This window comes from Leuciscus leuciscus, assembly GCF_965113295.1.
Source record: "Leuciscus leuciscus genome assembly, chromosome: 4".
In the NCBI taxonomy this organism is placed as follows: domain Eukaryota; kingdom Metazoa; phylum Chordata; class Actinopteri; order Cypriniformes; family Leuciscidae; genus Leuciscus; species Leuciscus leuciscus.
The window spans coordinates 33,305,747-33,321,198 of NC_138728.1; the positions used below are offsets into that span (position 1 = coordinate 33,305,747).

At 40.8% G+C, this 15,452-nt stretch overlaps 1 protein-coding gene and 1 long non-coding RNA gene across 2 annotated transcripts in view; one reads left to right on the plus strand and one right to left on the minus strand.

The window, feature by feature from the left end:
• The window catches only part of LOC309497516, a 114,431-nt gene that overhangs the window by 5,330 nt on the left and 93,649 nt on the right, over positions 1 to 15,452 (plus strand). The window lies entirely within an intron of this gene.
• Positions 5,000 to 12,962, minus strand: LOC309496375 (uncharacterized protein; the record flags this gene model as incomplete). The annotated part of the gene is made up of 6 exons (XM_082166369.1): positions 5,000 to 6,450; positions 6,609 to 6,696; positions 6,834 to 6,927; positions 10,965 to 11,043; positions 12,463 to 12,651; positions 12,762 to 12,962. The coding sequence occupies 6 exons, from the start codon at positions 12,960 to 12,962 to the stop codon at positions 5,995 to 5,997; spliced, it is 1,107 nt and encodes a 368-aa protein (XP_082022495.1). The 3' UTR covers positions 5,000 to 5,994.

The window sequence follows — 15,452 nt, forward strand, 5'->3', positions numbered from 1 at the left end:
GCGGGTGAGGAGAAGAAGTTCGTCCATTTTGTTAGGAAGAGATCGGAGATTTGCAAGATGAATACTGGGGAGTGCAGTGCGGAGGCCGCGCTCGCGGAGTTTCACCAGCGCGCCAGCGCGTTTCCCGCGTTTGCGTCTGACCGCGCGTTTGAACAACACCGCTGCCCCTCCGACGAGAATGTCCAGTAAAACGTCTGAGTAATCAAAATCTGTAAAAAAGTTGTCTGGTGTGTGTTTCCTAATGTCCAGTAGTTCGTCTTTGGTGAAACTGATAGGAAAAGAATGACTAAACGCAGAACAAACCAACAAAAACAAAACAATAACTGGAGAGCTCCACACCGAGGCAGCCATCCGCGGCGCCATCTTGTGATAGAGCAAATTCTTGTGATTTGAGCAAATTACTGCTTAATTAGGATGTATTGCTATTGGAATATGCTACTTAGCCGATCAATAACACAGGCTAAACCCCCGCAAATCTTCGGCGGATTAGCCTGTTTGGCTTTTATGGTAACGTCATAGTGCCATTTAATTGTTTATTACCTTGAGACAATTGAGTGTACTTTTTTGACCGACTGTGCTTTGAGCTTTTACAAAGTAACAACTTATATTGTTCATGAACGTGTTTCCATAATAATACAATCATAAGTGGATACAGTAAACACATAACACAGTTCAACATGGAGATAGATGGAAATAAAAAACGAAGTTTTCTACTACCCCCGTTTTTCCCTCACACATAAGTGTGCAATTTACTCAATTGCCTTTCCTTTCACATATTTAAAATGACTTGCAGATTTATAACTTTATTACCTCTGAAGACATTATGATTGTAAACAAAAGATTTGCGGCTGATGCTCCTTTGGTTATGAACAGCTCGTGCTCGTGCAAGCGTGCGTGTGCGTGTGGTCCATGAGCGTGCACATCTCTGGCTGCAGTTTCACTTGCCGCCAGAGGTGGCATAGTTCTGCAAAAACTCAGAATCTTGCTTAATGCACCTTTAAAATTATGATAGGAACTGAAAAAAAAATTCATTAAATCCAATCATTTTCACCCATGGATCATTTTGATGCTCTCACATGTTTGAAACGAACAATGATGGATTGTGATGAAATTTGTTTTGAATTGGGACTGGCGAATCCCCGTCCATACTGTCAATGACCATTCGCAAAGACCCGCCCACTTTAGTTACTGTTGCTATGTCTGACAAGCGACTCCACTCTCACACCACACCAAGTTCTCATGCAGTGAAAAATACATTGCGGATCAGAGAGGAGACTGCGCGCTACAAGTACTTTTGATATGAAACAAATGGTGCTTTTCCACTACACAGTGTAACACAGTGTAGAGTTCTCAACGGGCCTGAAAATTACAACCCGACCCAACCCGGCCCGTGGCTTTTAAAGCCCGGACCCGATGTAACCCGACACATCAACATGAATTATCTGCCCGAACCCGGCCCGCGGCCCGACGGAATTTTTTTTTTCTCATACACGTATTATCATGACCAGCAGACGCGAATTCAAATCAACCTTTAATGTTCACACCTTTTAACAATACAAACAACTGAAACAATAAACTTTAAATATATAAATAGGCTGTAGTAGCGACGGTGAATTCACCTGCGGCAAGTTTACTTTTCACCAACTCCATCTTCTTCTCCAGGCGAAAGGCGTGCACGCAGCGGCGTCTGCCCCTGCCCCTCTCCATGATGCACGTTGCACCAGGCAGCCAGACTTTCTTTACGGTGAACAGCAGCGATGATTAATAAATGGGTTTTTTTTGGTTTTTTTACTGAGCGGAAAAGATTAAGCCCGAGGTCCGACCCGACCCGAGTCATTTGCTTATATTTTCGACCCAAACCCGTTGAGAACTCTAACACAGTGTACTTTTTCCACTGTGTAAAAGTTGTACCTGTACCTGCTTCCAGGTACTTTTTTTCGTACCACCTCCGGCGAGGTTCTAAGCAAGCTGAGGCTATACTAAAATGTGACGTGAAAACACGGCAGACTGCTGACTGGTCAGAGAGAATCGTCACTATTCACTGCGTCATCATTGCATGCACCAGACGGAGTATCCTGAATAAAAAACAGCAAAAACAAAAACATCCAAAAACAGCATACACTCGATTTCCTCCATTGTCCTGTGTGTGTGGCAGCGGATGTATCTCGCGTAAAAGATTAAGTCACAGCAGTTTCCTACGGCGTCGCTATGACGACCAGGTACTATTGTGGAGGTACTATCTGCAATGGAAAACGGAGCGAAAAGCGAGCCGAGTCGAGTCGAGTTGAGCTGGTACTGGTAATGGAAAAGCGCCAAAAGTCTCACCTTTCAAATGTAGTCATTTTTTAGAGACATTTAAACAATAAATACTGTTTTGTGACTTTTTAATGTGTCTGACAGATCGCTGTAGACTCGAGGCTCAGTTAAAGCTGCTCGTGAACCAATCATCTCTTCCTTCTAGTTAATTTATAGCATTAAAATAAACATGAATGAACATAAAAGGAATGTTGTTTTGAAGTGCTATGATGTCAGTACACTTTGTTTTTCAAATTTAAATCCTCCAATGTTAATCTACTAACTCTCCTGACTGCTTTGTGGGACAAAATAATAATAATAATAATAATAATTCATTACATTTATATAGCGCTTTTCTCGGCACTCAAAGCGCTTTACATAGAAGGGGGGAATCTCCTCAACCACCACCAATGTGCAGCATCCACTTGGATGATGCGACGGCAGCCATATTGCGCCAGAACGCCCACCACACACCAGCTTACTGGTGGAGAGGAGACAGTGATGAAGCCAATCAGTATATGGGGATGTTTAGGAGGCCATGATGGACAGAGGCCACTGGGCAAATTTGGCCAGGATGCCGGGGTTACACCCCTACTCTTTCGAAAGACATCCTGGGATTTTTAATGACCACAGAGAGTCAGGACCTCGGTTTTACGTCTCATCCGAAGGACGGTGCTCTTTGACAGTATAGTGTCCCCATCACTATACTGGGGCGTTAGGACCCACACAGACCACAGGGTGAGCACCCCCTGCTGGCCTCACTAACACCTCTTCCAGCAGCAACCTGGTTTTCTCAGGAGGTCTCCCATCCAGGTACTAACCAGGCTCAGCCCTGCTTAGCTTCAGTGGGCAACCGGTCTTGGGCTACAGGGTGACATGGCTGCTGAGGAATGGCGGATTAGGATTAGTCAGATCGCCTGTCAATCAAACTCCCTGCAAAGGGTCAATTGAGAATGCCCGTACGCACACTCCTGATCTAATCGACAACTTTGCAGTTGCACATAGGAAAGCCCGGAAAATCCCGCTATAATGTAAGAGAGCATCTTTTTTATGTATTTGGACCTTGGCCTAACAATGTGTTATGGTGCGCTGTCACCAGTGTTTTTTTGTTTTGTTTTTTTTTGGTGAGCGTAGGCTCCTCCTGATTTTGTTAGTCATCTCATTTCTTTATATGCTGTGTATGATCATATCCTGCCCTATTCATGGTAGCCTACTCGCGGACATTGCGTCATCAATGTCATCAATTGCGTCATCAAGGGGCCCGCCTTGATAATCCTACTTAAGGGCCCGGTGTTGGCTCGTTACGCCACTGAATATAATTGTCTAAACTCCTTATCAAAATTACATATTTACAACAAATTTGACACATATATATGGGCACACTTTGAGTACAACTAATAAAAGTGGTGGAGATCAGGCAAGACTGTAAGAAGACTCGTCTTTTCCATCATATATGTCAGTGGTTAAATGCTTGCTAAATAAAACTTAATAACTTTTGATGCTTTTGTTCTTAAAAGCCTTAACTGCTTGAACCCCGATAAATGCTGCTTGCAGCTTTAATTCAAATTGTATTCTAATATAAAACTATATACACGTTTACAGATTGTGAGCCCTACAACCTACTGCCACCTGAATGCTGCTGTGCCAATTCTTCGGCTGTATTTTGAAGATGGAGCTGACCTCTGCCTCAACCTCCGACTTTCACGGCAGTCCATCCAGTCCTTGATTGCTGCAGTGAAGCCTGAATGCGACCATGGGTGGGAAAAGGACGTTGAGGTGCTGGTTTTCCTCTACTGGCTGGCCCATGCAGCATCATACCGGGTAGTGTCACTCGCCTTTGACATCCCGAAGTCTACTGTGCATGACATTGTGCACAGAATGAGCAAGGCAGTCATCGGCATTTTGAGGCAGCTCATCGCTTTGCCCAGCGCAGATGACCTGGAGGTGGTGGGAGCAGGTTTTGCTCAGCTGGCAGGGTCTCCAGCTTTCAGGGTAGTAGCTGGGGCAATAGATGGCTGTCACATCCGCATCAAACCACCAGCAAGTGACGTGCAGTGCTACTTCAACCGGAAGCTGTTTAATTCTGTACAGCTGCAGGCCATCACTGACCACCAGGGGAAGTTCCTTGACATTTTTGTCGGGTATCCTGGGTCGGTGCACGATGCCAGGGTGCTGAAGAACAGCCCTGTGTACACTGGCCGCCTGTTTCCACCTAAAGGAAAATGCATCCTTGGAGATGGTGGGTATCCTTGCCTGAGTGCGCCCATCTGCCTCATGACGCCATACAGAGAGCCTGTACAGAATGCTGTACAGGCTCGCTACAATAGGAAGCATTCTCGTGCACCGAACATCGTCGAGAGGGCCTTCGGGATGCTGAAAACGCGCTGGCGTTCCATTTTTTTCAAGGCACTGGAAGTCAGCCCTGCTTTTGTGCCAGATGTTGTTGCATGCTGCACGGTGCTCCACAACCTGTCTTCTAAATGGGGACATAGTTGATCCAGAAGGTGCGGAGGATGACGATGGCCCACCTGAACCCCGCAACACAGAAGCCAGCGCAGGAGAGCACGTGCGGGACAATTTAGCTGCAGCGGTGTCTGCACCAGGCAACTGTGTGCCTGCTCTTCATGAGCATGATTACCTGTAGGACACTTAACACAGGTTAAAATCCGTTCTTAGATTGACAGTGTTCCAGCTTGTCTGTTAGTTATTATGTAAATAGTTAGGTGTGTGTGTGTGGGCACAGCCCACAGGGTGCTGTGATGCGTACAGTGCAGTAGTAGTAGTTAGAGAGGTGCATGGCTATCTGTGTGCATCCCTCTGTCTTACAGCTCACTGCCGCTGGACAAAGCCTCTCCATCACCAAGACTCCTGTCGGGCCTCCTCGCGGCTGCACATGGTAACTGGGGATATTGCAGACCCAGGCTAATCGACAGGAGATCTCGGAGCTACAGTGGTCCCTAGAGGTGACACCCACCAACCACTGGCACACTGCCTTAGGCTGTGTGAATTTGTATACCAAATCTTTAAAATTCTAACTACATATCACATATTTGAGCTTAATTACAAATTATTTACTTCAAGAGGAAATCCAAATCCAAAATTACCCAAGACATGAAGTCCTCATCTTGTACACATGCTTTGAAAGAAACATATATTGAATTATTTTAAAGTGATGCCCTACAAATGAGATTGCTAGTATCAAGGTCCCTTTAGATCTTTAAGAAACCTGTGAAAATTACCTTACTGAAGCTGAAGTAAATTTTCTTTCCTCATCATGACACTATAATAAAAATGTTTTAATACTTTTCCTTTTGGTGGTGCTTTAAGCCCAAAGTTACGTGATTTTGTTTTAAGCTTTGTATTCTGTATCCATTTAAAAGTTATATACACAAAAATAAAACAAATACATTTTACCGGTGTCTGGAGTGTGTGGGTATTTCTCTACAGTGCGACACTTGTTTCAAAAACCATCTGTAATCTGCTACAAAATAAACACACAAAACACTTAAAAAATATGAATTACTCAATGCCACATATTAAGCACTTTACAACTGACAATCTAGCTACTGTAAATCCCTGAGAATTAAGTGTTTTGTAATAAAACTTGCAAAAACAGCATGACACAGTGAACTTACTTACAAATAAATGAAAATTGAGTGTGTATCATTTGATTCCTTTATTATTTTTTTGCAATTATTTCTAACAGCTGAAGAAATCTTCCTCTCTCTCTTTTGTCTCCCTTTCTCTCTCTCTCACTTCTCGGTCTCTTCGTTCATCTCTTTCTCTGGCCTTCTGTTCTAGTCTCTTCTCATGCTCTCGTCGCTCTCTTTCTTTTCTTTCCTCCTTTTCCTCAATCTCTCTCCATCGCCTCTCCTCCCTTTCAATGGCATCTCTTTCTCTTTCAGCTTCCCTCTCCTCCTCCTCTCGGATCAGCTCCTCAAAATCTTTTGTTTTCCTCCCTACTCTTTCACGTTCTGACCTCACTGAGGATGGAGAGGTAACAGCAACATCCGGGCCAGATGAGGCAATAAGGGTGGGTGGTGTGATGGAGGGTCTGCCCCCTATTGCCTCATCCATGGCAGAATACCATTTCCAGGATGCTGCTGTAACCTCTCCATCCTCAGTGCTCACCCCAGTCTGTGGACATTTCAGATCCTACACATATTTGAAAACAGAATATCAAGACAGTCAATTACATTGTAAAACATATGATTCGTTAAATGATCGCATTAAAGGCCCAACATGAGCATGATTCAATCATGACAGAATTATCATTTTAGAGTGAACTACAATAATAATAAAAAAAATCTCACTTTATATTTCTGTTTAAGGTTCTCCCATTTTTTTTTTATCTGAAGAGCAGACATTTTGCCCTCCAGCCTCTGCTCTGTGATAAAAACTCTGCAATAAATGCACAGAAATCAAGCATAAAAGGAATGCAGTAAGAGCTTGAGTAGAAATGTTTACATCTACAACTAACTTACCATTGAATCTACACTTGAATAAATTAACATATTACATTTGTCTTATATACTTACTCAAAACCTTTAATAGCAGCATTTCTTTTTCCAGTGAAGAGGGCTTCATTAGCCACTCTCCACTCAATGAGAACACGTGTGTGTTCATCAGCCCCTGCAAAATCGAAACAGATTTTAATGTGATGAACCATGGTCAATCTATTAATGTTACATGGACAAGCTGAGGTACACTTGTTAACAGTAGCTTGCTAACCAACAAATATTTCATAATATCAACACTGGTAAAGGAGAAATAAAATCGTTTTAGTTTACTGTAGTTTTGGAACCATCTCATTAAACTGCTAAACAACGAACGTCTTTGTTTAAAGAAAACAGTGTTAGCTAGCTGATTTACATTAGCTCGGACTATTCCGTAATAATAATGATAAAACTATATTTTTTTCTGAATTGGCTGGAAAAGGACACCCTCAATTTACATTATTTAAACTTTTAACAAGTCAATCGTTTACTTATATGATGTTAAACAAATACAATTTAACCACCAAGAAACAAAATTTGTTTTATAAAGTACTTACACTTTAATACAGCCGCGTCTCCGCTTTCCGCCATTTTCAAATATAACGACGACAACTCTTCCCCCGTGGCATCATGGGATAGTAAAGTGTCCATCGTATGCGCACTTCGGAATCTCGCCGGAAGTAGTAGGTCATCCGGGTACTTCTCGCCTACTGTTTTTCGAATTCTATGATTTCGGACATACTACTCTGCTCGCGTACTGTTTTTCGCATACTATATAGTAGGGAAGTATTCGATTTTGGACGCAGCCTCAGTCTTTGGAACTATCGGCTGCTCCACGACACGCGTTACTTCCGCATTCCAAAGTTTCCATGGCAGTCTATGGGAGTGTCGTAACTCTGTTTTTCAACGGCTCTGGTCTTGGTCTCGTCTCGGAATCGACTGCATTTTTACTCTGTCTCGTCTCGGTCTCAGACGAAGAGGACTCTGGATTTTATTTCAAGACCGGTCAAGACCACAACTGAGGCATATCACGAAATTATTTGTTAACATCATTACTGTGATTAGACGTTAAACTTCCGACCAAGAGCTTGACTCATGTCTAATTTTAAATGTTTTTCTTTTTTACGGATTGTTTTATGGTGGCAATCCCCGCCCACCCCGCACACACACTCCACGGGTGAATGCGGGAGACAGGAGAGCAAGCTGTGCCGTCACCGTGGCTGTCGTCGGGGAGATGTCAGCCAAATCCAGGGCTGCCAACTCTCAAGCATTCAGCGTGAGACTCACGCAATTTACACTTTTCACACGCTCTCACGCCACACATCCATTTTCTCACGCACAGAAAATTTGCGAGGCAAAGAGGACATGGACACTGACAGACTAGACAGAGCAGGTTACTTATGATATAAAAAACAAATCAGCTCTCATTTTCTGTCTATTCTATTACGAAATTCAAACATTAAATACCGTTTTGGCGCTTGTAAATGTGACAGTGCCTCAATTCAAGCGGCACGTGAACCGATCATCTCTACTAGCTAATAATAAATAAACACGAATAAACAATGTTGAAAGATACAGTATAACTTACTGAAATGTATATTCCTCATACATAATATCGATCAATCAGTGTTTTTCAACCGTGGAAAGAGGTAAAACAGCTGGAGAACAATTGTCACAACATTTACCTCAGGAAAGCCATTAAAGGAACACTTCGACTTTTGGGGACTTTAGCTTATTCACCGTATCCCCCAGAGTTAGATAAGTCCATACATACCTTTTTCATCTCCGTGCCTGTTTGTAAGTCTGTTTGACGCACCCACCGCTAGCCTAGCTTAGCACAAAGACTGGTTGTAAATGGCTACATCTAGCATACTAATCCCAATAAGTGACAAAATAACGCCAACATTTTGCTATTGACATGTTGTGATTTGTATAGTCACAGTGTGTACAAATAACAAGGTCATATGAGATGCGTAACTCTGTGGCACCGCATAACTATAGATGTGTTAAAAAATAATGAGAATATATATACATATATATCCGAGTCCTGATCGGGAGGTAACGTCCGTAAGAGTTAGGAGTGCAGTTCCTAAAAGCACATTACTGGCTTTGCAAACACTGTGGCACTTTTATATTTTATTTGTTTACATGCCTGCCGGGTATTTTAAGTTGAGGTGCTATTTGTTTATATATTAGACTTTTTTTATATTTACTGTTGCACTAAAGTCCAAAAGTGAAGAATTTATGTTATGTATTACTTGATTGTTCAAGCTACCTCACAGAAGTGCTCTGTTTGTTAACAGAGTTGTTGAATGTTAAAATAAGGTGAATTAAATAAAAAATAAGGAACATCCTGGATCTGTTTTTTCGCTCTTCTTTATTCTTTTTTTATGTATTATAGAAGTATCGGATCGGGACTCGGTATCGGTAGATACTCAAAATCAAATGACTCGGACTTGGGGGCAAAAAAACCTGATCGGGACATCCCTAGTTATATGTAGAATTTTGTATTCATTCATTTTTTTTTTTTTTTGTAAAACCATTGCAGTGGCTGCTGCCTATGCCCCAGACAGGGTGGTCGGAGGTGGCAGAAAAAAAAAAGATTCTACGATGTAGAGCCCAGAAGGGCTGAACTGTGTTTAGGCTATAACATGAACCGCTTAATTTAGAGACTGACACCAAAGACAAGAAATTGAATAACATATTTTTTTTTTTTTTTTTTGTAGAACCCAGAAGCCCAACACTGTGGTTACAACACGATCTGACACAGACAAGAAGAAATTCTTCAATAAAGTCGTTATTTATGTTTCTTTTTTTGTGCACACAAAGTATTCAAGTCACTTCATAACATTAAGTTTGAACCACTGTAGTTACATGGACTATTTTAAAGATTTCTTTTCTACCTTTCTGGGCCTTGAAAGTTGCAATTACGTTACTGTCAATGGAGGAGTCAGAAAGCTCTCGGATTTCATCAAAAATATCTTTATTTGTGTTCTGGAGATGAACGGGTTTGAAACGACATGAGGGTGAGTAATTAATGACTGAAATTTTATTTTGGAGTGAACTATCCCAGATAGCACACGCACGTCGCGTCGTTTTCATCTGGAAGACGTTTATATTAGGGCGTTTGCTCATATGCTTTACGTCAAGACGTCCTTGCCAGCTGTTGGGGTATGTAAATAAGACGTAAATAATTTAGAACGTCGGCAATCCGCTCTTTTAAAGATGTTCATCAGATGTTGTATTTATGTAGCCCAGACATCGTTTAAATTTATAATTCCTTCCATTAACAAAATTAATTCCCATAAAACGTAGCCACTTCAAATCTTCACGCTGTAGGAGAACAAACGCAACTTCAGCAGGCGTGTACCACGTTAAACACTGCAAACAAAACAATGTTTCCTAGCAACGGCAAACCGCGCTAAATTCTAATGAGAAAACAAAAGAAAACACTTACAATCTGCTGTCCTCTTTTGTTGCTCGACTGCTTCTTCTAAAAAGTACTTGGTAAATATGTACTTTTACCTGGCTTTGGACAATACTCTTCCTGCCTGAGTCTACATTAAACCATGTGCTGCTGATGCTGCGTGGAGAAGACGTGCTGACGAGTTGTGAGGAAAATTTAGTTTGAGGTAGGTTATGTATAAAACAAATATATTTTTAATATTAATTGTGTGACGTTTGTGATCGGTTATATAATAACTTTAAAATTACGTTATGTTGATTGGGTAGGTTAGATATGATAATCACCTGTTAGTTATAGCAAGTTGTTCTGTGCACGTGAAGTAACCACCTGAACCTAGAATAAAACACGCATTTGCTGTCGTTTTTAGTAATACATTTATTACTAATAGGCAACATATTTATAATTAATCATTTATATTCATTACCGCTTTTAATTAATTATAAAAGGCCACATTAACAGAACGCCATATTAACATATAGGCTATTCAAATAAAACAATATACCTTATATTTATAAGATACACAAATATGAATAACATAAATTACACCCTCCCTGGGGCCAAGCGTAGGAAATCTTTGATGAATTTCTCTGCCTCTGCTTCCGTTGGAGACAACAGGACGGGATTCCTCATGGCTGAAGCTGCATAAAAAAGAAAAAAGAAACGTAATTTTTTTTTTTTACCGAATAAATCGGTCAAAGATATCAAACGTGCAGAGAGTTCAGATGCGTCAAGCTCTTCCTGAGTGAGTCTACGTAAAACCATGTGCTGCTGCATGGAGAATGTGTCCTGACGAGTTGTGAGGAAAGATTCCCACTTAACAATTTTTGGTTCCCAGAACATTATTTTCAGGTTCCCAGAACAAACATTCTAACGTTTCCTGTTGGTTAGCTAGGAAAGTTTTCTTTACATTAATAGAACGTTCCCGGAAGGTTCCCGGAACGTTGCCGAAAGGTTATCAGAAGGTTCCCGGAACGTTCCTCGAATATGCAATATTGCTCTGAGCTTGTGCGTGTGACAGTGATTCATGCGCATACATGTCAGTCAGCGCCAATAGTATATTCCTGCACAATCGGAGGCTGCAGTTATAGGACCCGGCTATAGGACCCCGGTTATAGGACCCTAAGTTTTTGTGACACCGCCACCTACCGAACTGGAGTATATAACAACGGTTGCAGTTTCAGGACCACAGTTATAAGACCCAGGTGGTTAATTTGTACATATAGTTCGAAAGACATTTAATCTCAGGAGTATTTTTATTATTATTTTATAAAATGTGTTTTTATTCAAAATGCATCAGAGGTTAAATTTAAATAAATGAATTTACACAAAACAAATTAAAATGTTTATCATTCTTTAAACAACTGAAAAAGTGGAGTAAGTCTTAGTTTCTAGAATTATACTGTATATTGAACAGTACAATGAGGGAATCAGCATATGCAGTAACTAAATGATATGGCCAGATATCAGAAGACAAAACTCCAGAATGATTCAAGAATACATTTATTTATATATAAATGTATTTATTTATATTATATGAAAGAACAAAATTAGTTGTGCAAGAACAAAATACTGTGCTAGAACAAAAGCACCAAAAAGACCCCCTCTTCCACCAGTTGGCTGTAGTAGGCTTCAACTCTGAGAGAGAGAGAGAGAGAGAGAGAGAGGGAGAGAGAGAGAGAGAGAGAGAGAAATAAGAAACATTTAACACTTAAGAAATTTTGGAGTTGTAGACAGATAAAGTCAAATAGAATATTCAATGTTACTGACGTCTAATTCAAATGTGTAAACATAAGAACAATACCCACCAATTGAATGGTCTCCCTTCTTTCCTCAGTTGTTTGTCAATATGTCTATTGAATTCTTCCACTTCACTGAAATAGTTATCAGAGAACAATCACTGTTGTGTTAACAGAAATATTAATAACAAAAGGGTGCACTCGTCATTGTGAAAAAAATAATAATCTACTCTGACCTGTAATGATAAGCTGGACCAGAAAGGAAGACCTGCTCAGCCTCCTGCATGGAGACATCCCGGAGGACAGCCAGGGCATTTATGATAGCCTATGAAAAGCGTTAATATAAATATACTATAATACCACTACTGAACAGCAAGCCATTATACAGTAGTGCTAGCATGCAGTTTATACAGTACATTTTGTAAGTGCAGGAGCAGGACACACAACCACATTACATGGTTCGGCATACCTCTGGAAAAAGAACACCACAGATAAACTGCACTTCATCTGTGATGCTTAACTGTGTTGGTATCCTATCCAGCACTCCTCTCAGATAAGAAAACAAGATGTCCTGTTGTTCCTCACTGTCGAGGTAGACAGGCACCCGGGAAGAGGTTAATTTTTGTAACCACTTAGAGGGCTTCCCGTTGAGTACACCCTATGGGCAAACCATGGTACAAAAACAATTATTTAAGGAATTGATACATTTAAGATAAAGATACAATAATTGTATTTAAAGATGAATAAGCGTGAACATTGTTAAAGTACCACCAAATGTTCCTCAGATCCCTGAGACTTCACTATAAAGTCCACTAGTTTCTTTTCTTCAGCTGTGCGGACATTGACAGCTTCAATGTGGGCTGGGACTTTTTTGGAGACAGCTTTCTGTCTTGGCACTCTGTAGACAGGCTGAAGACTCTTGAACCAAGCTTCTGGCCTCATCAGTCCAGAAGGCAAACCGCTGACCATGCCTTTCAAACATTAAGAAGATTAATCCAAAGCACTGCATAGGCAAAAGCATACACAAATGTCTAATTGAGTGGAAGGTGTGGTTTAAAACTGTTTAAAGCACAGATAGTTCCAGTCGGTTTGTTCACCAAAATTAATGCAATACCTACAGTATAAACAATTGTGACCATGGTACCACATAGTTGCAGTTGCATACAGAGTGAGGAAACTATTGTAAACATTACCTATTTACCTTACTTACATGTAGCTAAATGGATGATAGTCATTATGCATATCTAGTGAAGATGGCGATTTTAATAAATAAGCCAAGGCACAAAATGAACAATAGACTGTAGATGAAAACATAACAAATGTAATAAAAAAAACAGCACAAGGTATTAAAACCAGCAAAAGCTACAGAAATGAATATATACATTGTTTAGTGGTGTCATACCCTTCTATTTTGAAGCGCTCCATCAGAAGGAGACACCACCACTTTCGAATGGAAGGCATGTCCATCTGAAAGATGTGTGACAGTGATGGGGAGAATCTTCAGTTCATAATGTATCTATTTTCTTCATGATGAAGAGTGTGCACTCAGACAAAAAGTAAAGTGAGTCATTTTCTTTTACATTTTTTTTTTAAATCAACTAACCTCCTTGAAATCAAACCCCACACCTGTCACAATGCAAAGGGTATACTGAAATATAAAAGACAGAAAACATTTTATTCACAATGGTCACAGAAACTTGTATACACTTGCCAAAAAAACGGACCTTACCATAAGCATGAAAATCCCACAGTCATTTCCACAGATCTGGCGTGGCAATAAAAGGTAACATACATGTCAAATAGTTGAAAGCCATTACCATCTCGGTTACATTATGACATCTATGATGAGCAGAATATGGGATATAATAATATTTGTTTGGAGTAGCTAAATATGCATTTATTAATCACCGCAATATCATGTCCAGTCTTTTCAGTCCAGCTCCCCAGGATACATTTTTTGTGCAAGATTTCTACACAAAAAATAGAAAATAAAAGGATAAGAACGTAGCCGAAATATATCAGTACAGGCTATAAGAACGTAGCCAAAGTATAAATTGCTATATGAACATGTCAAACAGTATGCCTCATTTGTGAACCTAAAAATGGCTCTGTAATCAGCATCACCAAATCCAGACTCATGCATTGTGTAAATTGAGTCTAAAAAGAACATCTCTCTCATGAGTGGCTTCATGACCTATAATGTGGTATTTGGTAAAAGATACACAACATTTAACAAGTCGTTAGAAAAAAAAAGTATGTAATTCCCAATTTGAATTTACATGATTTAACAATAACCACACTACATGTACAATCTAGCATCTTGGAACAGTACCAATCCCTTACACAGAGAACGAAGTGTTCTGGCCCAATTGAGTCTGTCCATGCCGGAAACACCAACAAGTCTTTCATGTCAACATCCTCCTAACATTAATCAAAGTCTTGTCATTATGCAGATCTAACATTTTGGAACCACATATTGTAATTTTTGCATACTTACTGGAAAGTTGACAACCATGTTATTTGGTGTATGCTTCCATGTAGGAACTACATACATGTTCTTTATATATATGTCTTTTCCCTAAAGTAAAAAAAAAAAATATATATATAATAAAATATTAATAATATATATATTAAAGTTTATAACTACTTTGAAAGTAGACAATAATATGAAAGAATATAGTAACAGATAAATTATGTTTAATTTAGGCTTTGGTCTTGTGTACAGTATATATAATATATATAAATATATAGAAGTTACATACGTGTTGCTGAGCTGCATAATAGTAATAATGACTATTATTAGTACAAGAGCAAAATACATGGCATTCTTTTTGAAAAGCTTCTAAAGTTATTCAGTCAAGAGCATTTTTTTCTTTTTTAACATCAATTACAGAGTTGGTGACATGAACAATGTGGGGTGTAACCTGTACAGATCATAGATTATATCTGTTACACCCATAACTGTCAGATCAGATCCCTGAGACTTGCCAAACATATCACATTTTAATAATTAGCTTACCAATTTGTCCTGGATAGGATTCAATTCTTTTTCCCAGGGTTTACTCAGTCCTGAGAAGCGAAGGGACGCTGGACTGGGTGCAGCGAGGGACGCTGGACTGGGCGCAGCGAGGGACGCTGGACTGGGCGCAGCGGGTGCAGCGAGGGACGCTGGACTGGGCGCAGCGAGGGACGCTGGACTGGGCGCAGCGAGGGACGCTGGACTGGGCGCAGTGGGTGCAGCGAGGGACGCTGGACTGGGCGCAGCGAGGGACGCTGGACTGGGCGCAGCGAGGGACGCTGGACTGGGCGCAGCGGGTGCAGCGAGGGACGCTGGACTGGGCGCAGCGAGGGACGCTGGACTGGGCGCAGCGAGGGACGCTGGACTGGGCGCAGCGGGTGCAGCGAGGGACGCTGGACTGGGCGCAGCGAGGGACGCTGGACTGGGCGCAGCGGGTGCAG